The sequence below is a fragment of the Gracilinanus agilis genome, chromosome 1 (genome assembly GCF_016433145.1).
Source record: "Gracilinanus agilis isolate LMUSP501 chromosome 1, AgileGrace, whole genome shotgun sequence".
NCBI classification, from domain to species: domain Eukaryota; kingdom Metazoa; phylum Chordata; class Mammalia; order Didelphimorphia; family Didelphidae; genus Gracilinanus; species Gracilinanus agilis.
In genome coordinates this window covers 639,611,606-639,628,542 of record NC_058130.1, presented here as the reverse complement: position 1 = coordinate 639,628,542, position 16,937 = coordinate 639,611,606, and the positions used below count along the sequence as shown (strand labels likewise).

At 35.5% G+C, this 16,937-nt stretch overlaps 1 protein-coding gene across 1 annotated transcript; it reads left to right on the top strand.

Annotated features, from left to right (window-relative positions):
- Positions 1 to 1,979: 1,979 nt before the first annotated feature.
- On the top strand, positions 1,980 to 16,140 carry FBXO43 (F-box protein 43). The gene is made up of 4 exons (XM_044658219.1): positions 1,980 to 3,463; positions 9,902 to 10,004; positions 15,583 to 15,786; positions 15,892 to 16,140. The coding sequence occupies exons 1-4, from the start codon at positions 1,986 to 1,988 to the stop codon at positions 16,138 to 16,140; spliced, it is 2,034 nt and encodes a 677-aa protein (XP_044514154.1). The 5' UTR covers positions 1,980 to 1,985.
- Positions 16,141 to 16,937: the final 797 nt, after the last annotated feature.

The window sequence follows — 16,937 nt, the reverse complement described above, 5'->3', positions numbered from 1 at the left end:
CTCAGCCACTTCCCAGCTGTGTGACCCTGGGCAAGTCACTTGACCCCCATTGCCCACCCTTACCACTCTTCCACCTATGAGACAATACACCGAAGTACAAGGGTTTAAAAAAAAAAAAGATTGCATTAAGATTTTTGGGACATCCTCTATCTGAATCTACCAAAATTAATTTCACCCTAAGGGTTGTATAGCCCATCTGGCATTTTTTGTTATTAATAGCAGCTTGATTCTTTTACACATTTTCTAAGAAACAGTTTCATCTTATAGGAAAGAGTAGCATTTTGTCTAAAACTTCTCTCATATTTCAAAAGTATAAGTAAAGAAATCAGTGGATAGAAATTACTAATTGCTCCAGGACAAACATGAGTAAATATATATATATATATATATGTATATATATATATTTTTTTAGTGTAATCATAATCCTTAGAAAAGTAAGAAAATCAACTTTAGTTTTTTGTTAAAAATCATACAATCAAATTTTATTTCCCATGTATAAGTATTTTCTTTTTTTAAAATTTTTTGATATGTAAAGCACATTTCCATTTTAGTCATTGTTATAAGAGCATACTCTTATAAAACCAAAACTCCCAAATAAAATAAAAAATACATTGATGTGAAAGATGACTCCAACAGTTCTTTCTCTGGAGGGTAGAGAGCATTCCTCACCATAAATCCTTCAGGATTATCCCAGATTATTATATTTCTGAGAGAAGCCAAATTTTCACAGTTGATCATCATCCAATATTGCTGTTACTGTGTACAATGTTCTCCCAGTTCTGTTTATTTTGCTCTGCAAATCTTTCCAGTTTTTTCTGAAATCATCTTGTTTGTCATTTCTTAAAGCACAATATTATTCCATTACCATTATGTACCACAATTTGTTCAACCATTCCCCAATTGATGGACATCTCCTCAATTTCCAATTCCTTGCCAGTACAAAAAGAGCTGCTGTAAATATTTTTGTACATAAAAGCATTTTTAAAAAGTATTTGTAAAAGTTTTTTAGACCTCTGGATAGGTAATCTGATTGAGGGAGTTTAAAATTAAAAAAAGTTTTAATCCTTAGATTGTAATTAAATTGTATTATTAGATTATAATTAAAATTTTGAAAGTAATATTTGAACATTGCATACAGCTACAGATTTAATAGTTTAAGAATAACTTGTTTATATCCACCTCTATAGAGTATGAACTGAGAAGTGGAGACATGAAAGGCATATTTGTTGGATAGTGTTTTCTATGGTGTGGGGAGGGGAGGAAGGGACTGAGATACCTGGAAATAAATTATATTAATAATTTGAAAAAGAAAGAAAGTAATATTTGATGCCCTTTTTTAAATTAACATGTACATTTTTTGATTAGATGTTGCAGATAAAGGGTGCAGTGGATACACTCTGGATGTGGAGTCAGGAAGGCCTGAATTCAAATCTAGCATCAGATGCTAACTAACCCCATGACCCTGGGCAAGTCATTTACCTACTATCTGCCTCAATCTCCTCATGTGTAAAGGAGGATAATAATAGCATCTACTTCCCAGGGTTGTTGTGAGGATAAATGAGATAAAGTGCTTTGTAAATCTTAAAGCATTATATAAATACTAATTACATAAAAACCTATAGGTTCTGCTTATTCTAGTATTATGATGTATTGAACTCTTATTATAAGTACCATTCCATTTAACAAAGTTGCTTTATCATAGCATTTACAGAGTAATTTCATGTAAATTAAAATCAATAGCCACAGGCCAAAGGAAGTATTTGAAGAGTCATTTTAAGGTAAAATTTATATTCTATTCCAATATTTTAAGATGTGGTGCAGAAATCAAATCCCATTCTCAGACTCTGTTTTCTTTATCAATTGTTCACTTCATGAATTTGCCTTTTTTTTTTCTGAAGACCATGTTTTTGATTGATGATAGTGATGAAAATACTGCCTGTGCCCTTTGGTTTACAGATTGATTTACAGAAATCAAGATTCTGAAGATGTCAGACAGCCCCTCCATCGAAGCTGGTGGCGCTTTAAGAAATGGGGTGGAATCCCCTGATGTCAGCTTCAAGTTTTCCAGCTTTGGAGGCCTTTCAACCACATCTTCATTTCAAGACAGTGGCTATAGTGACTCCCTGAAGGCTTCTAGTTTTGACTATACTGATGTGGAAAACAGGGAAAAAAATGCAAAAGGCTTATCATCCTCGCAGGAATACTCTGAAAATTCTAGCCTGGGTCTCACCTGTTCTGTGGACTCTCCCATTGAAAAAAAGAACTCTAGCTCTTTTTTTAGGAAGGAGGTGAATGAAGACATAGAACTTGGTGAAACCCCAAAAATAACTAAGAAGAAAACATTTTTCCGTAGAAGGTTGAATGTAACTAATATTGTTACAAGAGGGGACACAGAACGTTTTGTTACCCAAAATTGTTCTCTAGAAAGCTATGCAAAAACGCCACCCATATGCCAGCTTCACAGTTTTGAAGATAGAATTTCAAAAAGGGTTTTGGAGTCCCCAAGACAAACCATTTTCTCTCCTGTAGCCACTAGCACTTTAAAAGCAGAGGAAGTCACTTCCAGTGTTCAAAAATTGAGACTTTCTTTTTCTCAGCATAAAACATCCACAATTGATGATTCCAAAAGTGACTGTAGCCTATTTGAAGTTGAGTGTATATCTCCAATTCAAGGAAGCAGCCATACAGATGCTCTCACCAATGACTTTGGGGATAGCATTTTAAGTATTAATGGAGATAATGCAGGCCCCGAACTGCTGGGATCATCTTGTGAAGTATTCAGAGAGACAAATGATGATATATTTGTAACCCCAATCAGTAACCTGGTAGCAAACATTAAGTTTGGTGGTTATAACCCAGCTGAAGTGATAGATAATATTTCCACACCTGAAGATAGTGGTTTTAATTCACTGGGTCTGGATAAGTCACAAGATTCTTTCTCTGACCATGAGGGTTCATTTCAAGAACTATTTCAGAAATCCCAGGGAACTGGGAAAGCTTTGAGCACTAAGAAAAAGCCAAGAAATGTAGGCAGAGTGAGAAGACTGTCCACCCTCCGGGAGCGTAGTTCACAATCGGAAACAGAAGAAGATAAGCCCTTTGTGAATTCTGGCTTTAGAGCAAAAATAGCAGCTTCTGGTATTTCTCCAAATGAACAGATTGGTAATAATAGTGGAGATTCGATTTTAGGTTTTACAGATTTATCAAAGACACCTGCTTTACAATTGGTCCATGAGATCATCATGAAAAACAAAAGGAAAAAATTTCAGCAAACTAGTGTGCGAAGCCGTCTAAAGGATGTTCAGGGGGGAGAAGTATCCTTATTGGAATATGTGGTTGCAGGACTTATTGGCAAGAAGATGGGCCTGGAAAAACTAGACATCTTATCAGAATTAAAATTTAGGAACTTAAAACATATTCTCACTATAATATTAGGTGCCTTGACAGTGGAAAATCTATGCAGGTAAGAAATGAAAGAGATGATCACATAAAGTTGCCTTTTTCATTGTTATTCATTATTAGTCAATTTGTGTAAATGAGCAGCGGTTTCCCATTTTTCCATATTTTGCATCATCTCAACTTTTGAGATCATAAACTTGAGCCATCCAAACGTTTTGGATAAGGTTCTCTTTGGCTTTCATTAGTAGATTTCCTGCTGGGAAGAAGTATTTTTGAAGAAGGATGAAAGAAGTTTTACTCAGATAGTAAATATATTTATCTCATCAGTATGATCAGGTGGAAAGAGACTTCCTAGCATTTAAATTTGGAATTTCCAATCTAGCAAATTTTATTCCAGTAGAGCTGCTTAGTTGTTACTTTATTGTCTTTTTCATTGCCTATGCTATTATCAAATTGTCTTTTTTCTAATATTCAGTACGACTTTATTTGATCACTACTTATAAAATAATTATCAAATCATGTGAATCAGATTTTGTGATCATGGAGAGAAGATATGCTATAGGTAAAATATGAGGTGTGTGATAGAAAATAGACCATTTAAGCACTTCTTTATTGGTGACATATTTAGGTTGGACTAGTAGAACCTTTAAAGGTCCCTTTCAATCCTCTGTTGTCCTACATTAGCTTACTTTCTTCTTAATTAAATGTTTACTGACTGAGGAAATACATTTTCTATTGTTCACTCAATAATTGTGCAATTTAATCAGCATCTTAGCATTTTAAAGAATTGAAGGATAGTGAGAAAAGGGCTATAGTAACAAAAGTGAAATTTCTTGCAAGAATTTCTTATAAGAATTTCTTACAAGTGCACTAGGAAATCCAGTCTTGCTAAGAAAGAGGGATACAGTGGCTTTGCCACATCTTCTAAACATTTTTATTAGAGCAAGTTTGGCCAAGCCAAGTTATAAAAACCTCTGCCTTACAGAAGTACTGGGCTACATAGGTGCTAATTCTCTGGAGCTGCTTGTTCTCAGAAGCTGGCTCTCCTTTTCAAATAGTCATTATTACTAACCCAAACTCCACAAAAAATTGCCACTAAGTAAACCATGTCATATTTCTCTTCCCTACAACCTCAGATTTCTCTCATGTACCCTTCCTAGGGACAGATGGTACTAACATCTCTTTATAATGGAATAACAATGATAGTTGACATTTATATTGTGTTTTCTTTCTTTTTTTTAAACCCTTACCTTCCATCTTAGAATCAATACTATGTATTGGTTCTAAGGCAGAAGAGTGGTACTAAGCAATGGGGGTCAAGTGACTTGCCCAGGGTCACACGGCCAGGAAGTGTCTGAGGCCAAGTTTGAACCCAGGACCTCCTATCTCTGGCCTGATTCTCAATCCGCTGAGCCACCCAGCTGCCCCTATGGTGTTTTCTTATTTGAGCTACACAACAGCCTGCTAATGGATGTATTATCCTTTTTTTCATGACTGAGATGAGAGAAGTTAAAATAAAGTCACCTAGCTAATAAATGGCAGAGCTAGGACCAGAATACAGATCTCCTAACTTCCAGATAACTCCTTTCCTTTTAATGATGCTTCCTTTTTAGTCCTGATGTTTTTAGGGTTTTTTTTCCTGAATTTACACAACAAATAGAATGGGCATTTGTGTATACATTTTATTGTTCAGTTGGGTCTGAGTCCTCAAAACCTCATTTGTGATTTTCTGGGCACAGATACTGATTTGATATTTCCTTCTTCAGCCCATTTTACAGATGAGGAAATTGAGGCATATAGGGTTAAGTGACTTTCCCTGGATCACACAGCTTGCAAGTGTCTGAGACTTAATTTAAACTCAGGTCTTCCTGACTCCAGCCTGACGCTCTATCCACGGTACTACCTAGCTATCCTTCCATATAAATAATAGGTCCAAAAAAGAGAATTGTACACAAAACTGTAGGTCTCTATTATGTACAGCTTTAAGTCTTAAAGGGTATAGTAGAGAGAATGCTGGACCTGGAGATAGCTAGATTTGGGTTCAAATCTTATCTCTCACACCATGGAGCTGTGTAATTATCACCTAGCTCCCCTAAGCCTCAATTCCTCATCTTTAAAATGGGAATAACAATACCATAGAGTTGTTGTGAGATTCCAGTGAGATGATGTCTGTGAAATGCTTTGCAAACATTAAAGTACTATATGAATGCTAGTTGTAATTATCATTAATAATAAAACTACTGAGTACCGATTGGATCAGGAAAGGAGAAAAAGGGGATAAATCACTTTGATGGGTAAAGATTTGGATTTAAATAAGTCTCACCCTGCCTTATTTGCCTATATTTTTTAAATTACAAAATGTGAAAAAACTAAGTTAATTACTGACAAAGATAATTAAGGGAGTAGTTAAAAAAAAAGAGTTCCTATTTTCTCATGCCAGAGTATTTAGGCAAGAGCTAGAAAAGAGCCTGGCATCTACTTTTTCTGACTAGTTTCTATTCATTTCTTTTCCAATGATGTGATTCATAGTCTGTGATATATTTCCAGTTGTCTACACTCTGTGATGTGATTTAGAAGTATTTCCCACTGGCACTTAGAACTAAAATTCTCTAAGAGAGAATCGAAAAGTTCAAAATAGCTATGGAAATACTTCTGTTAATCCTTTACCTACTGATGGACTCATTTCTGTTCCCTTCTTTGAAGAGTCCACTCATGATCCTCATGTTATTTGTTCTGCTGAAATGTAATGCTAAATTCATAGACACATAAAGACCACATAGTTCCTTTCTTCATTTTACAGATAAGGAAACTGAGTCATAGAACAGCTAAGTGACTTATCCAAGGTTATATAGGTAGCAAGTAGCAGAGTTGAGATTTGAACATAAATCTCTTCTTTTACTACATTAACTGAAGAAGATACAGCAACTGAAATAAAAGTAATGATGCCAATTCAAATATCACAAGGAAATGTCTTTGCAAACAGAAAAGACTTTTCTCAGTCAACTCTTTCCTGGACTCCTTATTCCTTTTTTTTTTTTTTTTTTTAACCCTTGTACTTCGATGTATTGTCTCATAGGTGGAAGATTGGTAAGGGTGGGCAATGGGGGTCAAGTGACTTGCCCAGGGTCACACAGCTGGGAAGTGGCTGAGGCTGGGTTTGAACCTAGGACCTCCTGTCTCTAGGCCTGACTCTCACTCTACTGAGATACCCAGCTGCCCCTCCTTATTCCTTTTTAGGTAGAAAGTGACCTCCCAGTTTGGGGAGGGGGAAAGGTGAAAAGAGTCTGAGTGGGTCCAGTGGGGACTCATATCACAATTATTGGCACAATTTTGACTTTCTCCCTGGCAAATAACGTAATCTAAATTATTGAGGAAGCAACTGCCTGTTCTAAAATTATTCTTTTTTTCCCTTACATTCAGTCATTCAGGAATGACTATGAAACTAGCTAATACTGTTGTATCATATGTTTTGGCACATGCTATTTTCAGTTTACTGAATGTGAAAGATAATTTCTTATTTTCTTTGAGCATACAAATGTGTCTTCACTGTATATAAACATATATTGCTTCTTCCTCCTAATCCTTGGAGAGTGACTAAGGAAAAGGTGTTGTTTCATACTTTTTTATGAAATGCAAGCATCACTAATAGGCAAATCTTTGAAAAAGAGGAATGTGTTATTTTTTTAATGTTCAAAATGGCTGTATTTAAAAGTCTTCGAAAAAATTCAGCATCAGATATTCTGAAAACCTTCTGACTGATATTACTTTGAAGGTGTTGAAATTTAATATTTTCCAAGTTGATTTCTTTTTGTTGTTGTTATTATCTGGACCTGTGATTTTATTGGTATAAGAAACACCTTCAATGCAAACTCTTTCCATCAATGCCAATCAGTAGTTCTATATTGTAATTTTAGAGAGGTAACTGGGGCACTAAAAGGTTAAATGGTTTGCATCTGGTTTCACAATTAGTATGCATCAGAGAACTTAAACCAAGGTCTTCCTGACTCTAAGGCCAGCCTTGTCTGTATACGCTATGCCAGTGATGGCAAACCTATGAAACGCATGAAGCCATTTTTGATGACACGTGGCCACATGCAGAGAAGTATGGGGCTGCATGCCGAGGATGAAACATTTGTTGTAGTGTAGTATAGACACTCTGTGCACTATAGATGACAATTCTACCTATATTCATTTACCTACTTTGGTTTATTAAATAGTTATATGTTAAAATTATACACTTTTTAAATTTAAACTATAAATATTGTGAAATTATGGATTTTTTCTCAAAATGACACACCACACGAGTTAAGCTTGGTTTTTTGGTGAATTTTGACATACCAAGCTCAAAAGGTTGCCTATCACTGCACTATGCTATGCTATCTCTTTTGATAAAAGCCAAATTCCCAAGAGACTAATTTATAAAACTTTGTTTTGTAAATTTATTATTTTGCCTTGAGAAATATCTCTGCTATGGAGAATTTCCTCCAGATGAAGAATAGGATTTTCCTATCAACTAGCCAGGTGACATACTAGATAGGATTCTGGACTCAGTATCAGAAATATCTCAGTTTAAATTCTGTTTTGTACTTACTAGTTGTGTGAAACTGGACAAGTCACTCAACCTTGCTCAGCCTCAGTTTCCTTATCTATAAAATGAGGATTATCAGTCAATACTTAAAGAAATTAATTCAAACTGTTTTTTGGAAGGACAAACACTGAAGCTGAAGCTTAAATACTTTGGCCACATAATGAGAAGACAGGACTTACTGAAAAAGACCCTGATGTTGAGAAAGTTTGAAGGCAAAAGGAGAAAGGGATGGCAGAGGATGTGATGGATAGATAGTGGCATGGAAACAGTGAACATAAGATTGGACAGACTTGGGAGTCAGTGGAGGATAACAGGGTGTGCTATTGTGCATGAGGTCGCAAACAGTGAGATATGACTGACACTCTGAACAACAAAATGGGGAAATAGGCAGAGAGATGAGGATATAAACTAACTCCTTCACCCAAGGAGTTAGATTGCAGTTAGACAATTATTTCATCCCTCTTGTAGAACATTTCCACTTTTTTTTTCTAGAATAATTTTTTTTAATTTTTATTAAACCCTTACCTTCCATCTTGGAGTCAATACTGTGTATTGGCTCCAAGGCAGAAGAGTGGTACGGGTAGGCAATGGGGGTTGAGTGACTTGCCCAGGGTCACACAGCTGGGAAGTGTCTGAGGCCAGATTTGAACCTAGGACCTCCTGTCTCTAGGCCTATAAAATTTTTTTTTACACAGAAAAAAATAAAGTGAAAATCATAATAACACCTACATTGTGAGTACCCAATGAAATTGTGTATGTAAAGTACTATATAAATACTATTATTAGGAAGGAAATGTGTTGACTAGGCACAAAAAAGTGTTCTTTTCTTGGCAGATCTATCCTTGTGATAATTAATAAATCGGAATTCTCTTTCATTAGTCATTCCCTTAGGACAGTGATGGCGAACCTATGGTATGTGTGCCAAAGATGGCACACAGTGTGCTCTCTGTGAGCATGTGCATATTCCCACTCCACCCCAAAGATAATTACTAGAAAGGCAGAGCTATTCCCCTCCCCCTCTTCACATTTCTGATAACATTTTTTCACATCCTCCATCCCTTTACCCAGCAGCCAAATGGGAATGCTTCTTCCTTCCCCTGTGTGGGGTAAGGGGGGCTGGGGGGAACCTGGCATTCAGTGGGAGGAGGGGCACAGCACTAGGTCTCTGGGGTGTGGTGGGTGGGGCCTGGCACTCCATCTCTAAAAGGTTTGCCATCACTGCCCTATGAGATCCAGCCTGGAAAACCATGCCTAATGCCATCTTCATTGACCAAATAATATACTTGGTTAGCTAGTTCCTTGAAGAATGAATGAGTGAAAAAACACTTAAAAAAGCACTTCACTTTAAAAGTGAAGCACAGTGCTGAGCTTTGTAGATACAAACAGGAAAGCAAAACAGCCCCTGCTTTTGGAGCATATAATAATAGCTAATACTTGATGCTATGCCACCGTTATTAACTATTTTGAACAAAGTATCTAGTTTATAAATAGTAATTGTACTGCCTTGTTTACATGGGGCTACTATGTTATTTGTATCATGAAAAGCATGACAATATTTGAGAAGAGGTCTCCTCTGATACTTAACAGTTGGGTGACTCTTGGCAACTCACTCAGCTTCCCCGAGACTCAGTTTCTTCCTTTGTAAAATGTTGATAAAAATCTCTAATACTTCCTAGGTTTGTGAGGATCACAAGATAGTATGTGTAAAGAACTTTGTAAACCATGAAATATATAATATCAGCTGTTGTTCTGGTGATATGCAATTTTATGAAACAGCATTCTTTTTTCATATAAAATTTGTAATATGTGATTATAGAAGACTAAAAACATAAAATATTGATCTGAGAATAGCTTTAAGCTAAACTTTAATTCCATGGACTTCTTATAATTTAAGCATTTCTCTTTTTCTTATAGTGTTTGGAGAGTAAGCAAAAATTGGCGTGAAATTGTTGTGCAAGATAGAAAAGCAAATCAAAGGAGGAAATTTTATATGCAACAACTGAAGGCAGATTCCAGGGTAATGCATTTTGTTTTTTTGTTTTCCCTAAAGTGGTTTTTTTTGTAAACATTAAATCCACAAATTCTTAAATTGTGTGTGGCATGCAGGCTTTATAGTAATATATGTGAATTTTTTCCCTTTATAATCTTAATCTTGGGGGCAGCTGGGTAGCTCAGTGGATTGAGAGCCAGGCCTAGAGACAGGAGGTCCTAGGTTCAAATCCGGCCTCAGACACTTCCCAGCTGTGTGACCCTGGGCAAGTCACTTGACCCCCATTGCCTACCCTTACCAATCTTCCACCTATAAGTCAATACACAGAAAGTTAAAGGGTTTAAAAAATTAAAAAAAAATCACTCTAGACAATATAATCTTAATCTTTGCGATTTATCCAGCATTGGCTTTTTTTTTTTAAACCCTTACCTTCTGTCTTGGAGTCAATACTGTGTATTGACTCCAAGGCAGAAGAGTGGCAAGGGTAGGCAATGGGAGTCAAGTGACTTGCCCAAGGTCACACAGCTGGGAAGTGTCTGAAGCCAGATTTGAACCTAGGGCCTCCCTTCTCTAGGTCAGTATTGGCGTTTACACTTATTTTGCTTAATAGTATCTACCAAGTCCATACGTAGAAGAGACACCACCATAACACTGATTTTTGTTCACTCATTTTCAGTCATGTTTGACTCTTTGTGACCTTATTTGGGGTTTTCTTGGCAAAGATGCAGCAGTGGTTTGCCATTTACTTTTCCAGCTCATTTAACAGAACAGGAAACTCAAACAAAAAGGATCATACAGCAAGTAAGTGCCTGAGGCTGGATTTGAACTTGACTCCAAACTTGGCATTTTATCTGCTGAAGCCACCTAGTTGCCTGATGACATCAATACCTTTGTTTCCAAAAAAGTATTTGTGTGTGCTTTTACAGTTATTTAGCATTTATGTGCTGATGATGTCCTAGTTGGAAGACTTTATTGGGTTCACCAGCCAATGAACCAATTAATGTAAATTTATTGCAAATATAAATAAAGGAATACAAATAGAAAAGTGAAATAGTCTTTGCCCCGAAGGAAGTTGCTAGCTGTCTGCTAGAAACAAAATGTATCTGTGTAAGTATGTGTAAAATAGACATGACAGAATTTTGAAGCAAAGGCACTAGCAACCTGGGGGTATCAGTAATGACTTTGTATAGAAATGAGCTAATTAGAGAGGAGTCTTGAAGTGGGGTAGGGACTCTAAGAGGCAGAGGTAAGGAATGAGCATATCGCAGGTTTAAAGAGCAGTGAAAATGGGAGATAGAATGCTTTATATAAGCAATAGTGAGAAAGCCAGATGTTGTGAAGGTAGAAATGTCAAGACTTGGCAGTGAACTGAATATGTAGGATAAAGATAAGTTGAATAGGACACCAAGGTTGTGAACTAGAGTGTCTGGAAAGCTAGAGAGAATAGAGAAGTTTGGAATAGGGATGAGCTTGGGGGAGGAGGTAATGAGATCTGTATTAGACCTATTTGGCTTGAGATGTCAACATCAGGTTTAAAATGTCCAATGGGCAGTTGGAGATGGGCAACTGGAGCTCAGGAGACATATGGATATATGGATGTCTGAATCACCAGCATAAAGATGTGACCACTTACATGAACTGATCAGGAAACCAAGGAATATAAATGAATGAAAAAGAATATAGGTCCTTACTATGTGATAAACATTGCTATAAACACTCGGGATTCAAATCAAAAAAGGAAACCATCCCTGTTCTCAAGGAGAACATTATGAACATTATGTTCTCCTGGTTCTCTTATTTCACACTGCATCAGTTCATGTAGGTCTTTCCAGCTCTTTCTGAAATCATCCTGTTCATTATCCCAATAGTATTCCATCACCAGCATATACCACAATTGATCAACTGTAATAAACTAAACTATTTGCAGCAATACAACTTTGCTATCCACCTCCAGAGAAAGAACTGTCAGAGTCAGAATGTAAACCAAAGTATATGATTTGTCAGTTTATTTATGTTTTTATTTTGGGGTTTTGGTTTTCTATGAGTATTCTCTTGCAACAATGACCAACATGGAACTATGTTTTGCATGATAATACACCTATAACCCTGATCAAATTGCTTACCATCCCTGGGAGTGGGATGGAATGGTGGGAGGGAGGCAATTTAAGTCTTATAATTTCAGAAAATGCATGTTGAAAATGATTACATGTATCTGGGAAAATAAAAATTTTAAAATAAGTAAGTACATTTCTCCAAAATATAAAAAAATACAATGCTTAATTCTAGAAACACAAAATTGAAAACATCTTGGATATGAAATCTCATACTCAAAGTCCAGATCTTCCATGACAAAGAAAAAAATATTACAAATGGCTAAAAAAGTTTGAATAACAAGAGTTCACAGCCAGGATAACACAAAACCATGCCAAAACTATGAACATAAAGATTCACACAAAATGAAGACATGGTACTAGAATAGAAATCTGTTCTGCATCCTGTGAACCCAAAAAAGGCCATTATTTCAGATAAGACAACAGCAAAACTATATTGTTTAAAACGAGAAGCAGTAAAACTGTGCTATGCCTAAAGGTACTGTAAAAAAATAAATTATGTATATATATTCAGACATTAAATACCATAGAACCTAAGGATTTGAAGAAAAACCTAATTGAATTCTAGGAAGAAAGTGGAGATGATGGTGGAGACAATCTGCTAGAGAAGATGGGAAGATATGGAATCAAGGGTTATAGGTAAAGGGGTTGAACTTGATGATCATCATTTGTACAAAGTCTTTCGTTTGTTCCTCAGAGCCTGGAGTAAAGAAGGAGAGAATTGAAGGGGTGGTGTGCGTCAAGGGGTTATGAGATATAGAGAAGGTGGAAAGAGAGAACTCTCAATAAATGGCTTCTATTTTCTTAGTAAAGTATAACATGAAGTACTCAGCTGTGAGGGTAAGAGAAGGGGTGGTGCAGATGTCCTAAGGAGGTGAAAGTTTGGATTAGCCACTGTAGGTAGTAGACTATTTAGTCAGTTGGGGAAAATTAAAAAGATTGTCTTCAGTGTGGGCCCTACTGAAATTTCTCAAATAGATCTGTGATATTGATTTGGGCAGCAAGGTGGCACAGTGGAGTGAGTGCTGGACATGGAGTCAGACTGATTCATCTTCCTGAATTCAAATCTGATCTCAGACATTTACTTAGCAGTATGACCCTGGGAAAATCACTCAACCCTATTTGTGTCTCAGGTTCCTCATCTATAAAACGATCTGAAAAGGGAATGGCAAACCACTCTAGTGTCTTTACTAAGAAAACTCCAAATGGGGTCATGAAGAGTCAGACACCACTGAGACAACTGAACAGCAACAACAAAACAATTAGACCAAACTCTTTTGAATAATTATGAATTTTATTTAAGAGCTCTGTAATCTTCTGGAACTTAGTAAAAATCACAAGCAGGAGTACCTGGATGACTTTACTTTGTATAGGGAAGGTCTCTTTCATTTAATCTTTATGCTGGACATTTTTGAAACTGGTGGCAAACACCCTTGTTGAGAAAGCATTTCCTTGTTTTATCTCCTTGATATTGATGGGATTGTTGAACACTATGTAAACTTTTAGGTATTTAAAATGATCTTATATGATATCAACATATACAAGGAAGATGCCTTTTCTGGTAGAGGACCTTTAAAGGATATGTTTTACTCCACTGAATCAAAAAATAAAACAGTACCAGTTTGCATTTTCTGTGTCTCCTAGTCAATTGTGTCTATGAAGATATGGTCTGGATGGAATATTACTTGTCAAAGTCTATCATTTCTCTTCTTGTATATTCATTAAGAATGAGTTCAATATATGCGTAGATTAATCTCATAAACATTTCTTAGAGATGAAAATATGGACATTTGAATTAGTGATTATTTCCTCAATTTCCTTTTATTGGGGGGGGTGTAGTAACAAAGTTTGTAATTTTTTTTCAAGCATTTTTTATCTTTTCTTCTTTTCCTTCAAATACAATGAGAAAAACCTTTAACTGCCCTCAAAGTTTATCAGGGTCCACATGGATTTCAACCATAGTTCAGATACTCTTCCTGTTTTGAGTGAAATTTCTACTTCATTATTCCTTCATAATGAACTATAATGTTTAAGTGAAAAAGTAATGACTTTTGCCAATGATGGCAAAAAAGAGTTTGTTATGGCAATCATGATTTATCTATTCCTTTTTTTACTTTTTTTTCTTGTCTTCCTTCCAGTTTCACCTCTGAGTTATATTTTCCAAAATAATTTTTACTGCTTCCCCCTTACTCATGGTTACTTTCTGCCTTAAAGTCATTGAATATTGGCATTTTAATTTAATTTGAAGGATCTTAATGAATTTTTCATTGAATTTCAATATGTACTCACCTGTAACAGGTGATGGTGTGTTGGTTGATATTATCTTTTCAGTACTCCTTTTTTTCTCCAATGCTTTTCATAAACATTTCATTACAAGATGCTTATTGCCTTTTGCTACACAATGAAACCAAGTCTACTCACTCCCTCATCACTCCAAGAAAAACTTGTGGGCCATCCTTCCAATTACTGCCTCTTCAGATTAAGGTTTTATTTATAGTTAGAATATTAGTATTTTTAAGAGTCAGGTCTTCTAGTAGTATGTTCACTCAAACATTGGTTAAGGATCTGATTCTTAGAGTTTTAACATTTAGTGTTATTGCCTCAACAGTTATGAACTAAAAACCTCTGTGATTCTTAGAAATAGAGAATATAAATTAGAATGAAAAATAGAATTTTTCCTTTCATGATTCACTAAATTATGTATATGGAATGGCATGAAAAGTTAAACCATGGTGTGTGGGTGTCCGAGTGTGGTCGTATATTTATTTAGTTTGATGTAGCATCTGTCTCATGTGGCTCTTTCATCACATCCTTGACGAATAAGTAGATATAATTTATTTAGACTGGCTAGTAATTTATTAAGACAGTAGATCAAGAATGTTAAAAAGTTTACTAATATTTCCCACACAATTGGCAGTTCTGTAGATCCATAAAAATTACTCCCTTCAGCTTTTCTCATCAGTATATTTAACTCATGAAATGAGTTCAGATAAAAGTCTTTTTTTTTTCTTACATTATCAAAGCTTTTAAAAACTTGACAGGAGCTATAAAAATGAACTAGCACCAGGTATTGGCAAAGGCCATTCTAAGCTATTGAGTTTTATAGTCTCACTAGGCCTATTATTCTCATGACTTGTGGCTAAATGAGATGTCTTCAAAGAATTCCGAAGAATTTGGTAGCAAGCTTCATAAAGATTTATTACTTCTTAAGCTTTCAGTTCAAATGGATAGAAGACAACAAATTATGCTTAGAGTTCTCATTTAACAATATGTTGGATTTTTGACCTTAGCTTTAAAAATCAGGATGTTAATTGCAAAAAATAAATACTCACATAAGAAATAGTTGGGGTGGGGAGCATACAAAGGAAAAACTTAATGCCAAGAAAATTGCACTTTCTGAAAAAGACAAATCTGCTTTGCAGCAGAAAGCTACTCTCCTGGGATTCTCTAGGTATTGACTATTGCATTAGCCCATCTTATCTTTCTTCCAACAGGGGAATATATTATGTGTCGAGGATGCTGCAACAAGGCTCAATCTTTTAAACAGATCAGCTCTGAAATCTGTGCAAGCTCAAGCTAGGACACCTGGTTCTCAAAAAGAAGAGGTTTCCACACCATCTCCTTGGGGACAAGTTTTAACACCCAAAGAATGCTGCTCTGTTACTCCGTTACCTAGCAAACAGGAAGAATATGTTAAGGTGAGTATCCATAACCCATTATTAAAAGGAAATACTTATAGAACTGGAGATAGATTGATTCTTGACTCAGAACCGTAGGATTCAGTGTGTCTGCTTCTACTACAGGTTGCCAAAACACTTTTTATTGATGAAGCATTAAAACCTTGCCCAAGGTGCCAGTCCCCTGCTAAATATCAACCAATTAAGAAACGGGGACTGTGTAGTCGAGAAGCCTGTGGTTTTGACTTTTGTGTGTTATGTCTGTGTACATACCATGGGGCAGAAGAATGTAGTAGTAGATCTGCAAAGCCACGAAATAAAAGAGATGCTCTTCCAGGAAGCGCTCAGAGCAAGCGCAACTTAAAAAGACTTTAAAAGAAGCATTCCTCCCTCTTCTCCTCCACCCCTATTTTGGTATCTATGGCTTTGTCTAATTTTTAATTATGAACATTTTGAAAGTACCCAGATCTTCTCCCTAATGACAGTTGATGATTTCTTTTCCCTATTATGTACATAGAGTCTCATTCTTTGTATGATTTTAGTAAGGTTGTAAAAACTATGAAAGAATGCCTTTCTTTTAATGTTAATCTTTTATCCATTTACTTTAAACAATTCAATGTTTTTAATAATAAAGCATTTTAATGCTCTTTTATATATGTGTATTTTAATGTTGAAAATGAGATCTTACATGTCAAATGACCTCTTCAAATCATATTTTAAAAAATAGTTCCCAAATGATAAACGAATTTTGATCTTGTACAGATTAGCTCTATAGATTTGGGTAATGACATGTAAATAAAATAAAATATAAATAAAATGTTTGGAGAAATTATTTTGAATTTATTCTATTATAACTTTAATCTTTGTTCCGAATCATCTAGTAGGTAGCATACTTGATAGAAGTCATTTCTATGAAGGGAAATTTCTATTACTATTGATAAAATTAAAGGATAAAAGTAAAAAAAACCTAATTTTGCCTAGTATGGTAGTTGGTGAGAAATCCTGGTTTAGCAAAAAGAAAATGTATAAGTTGTGAATTTTGAATGTTTGAAAAAAACAAACTATTTGAGATTTTACCTATATGATATGACTTGATTATTAATAATCAGAATACCCTTATTGGTTTGAAAAATACAAAAGGTTTCAGGTATAAAGCCACTCTCAGGAATATT

Coding starts and splice junctions, on each gene's coding strand:
- FBXO43 (XM_044658219.1), top strand. CDS start 1,986: ATGTCAGACAGCCCCTCCATCGAAGCTGGTGGCGCTTTAAGAAATGGG. Junction 10,005..15,582: donor AACTGAAGGCAGATTCCAGG/GTAATGCATTTT, acceptor TTCTTCCAACAG/GGGAATATATTATGTGTCGA. Junction 15,787..15,891: donor AACAGGAAGAATATGTTAAG/GTGAGTATCCAT, acceptor CTTCTACTACAG/GTTGCCAAAACACTTTTTAT.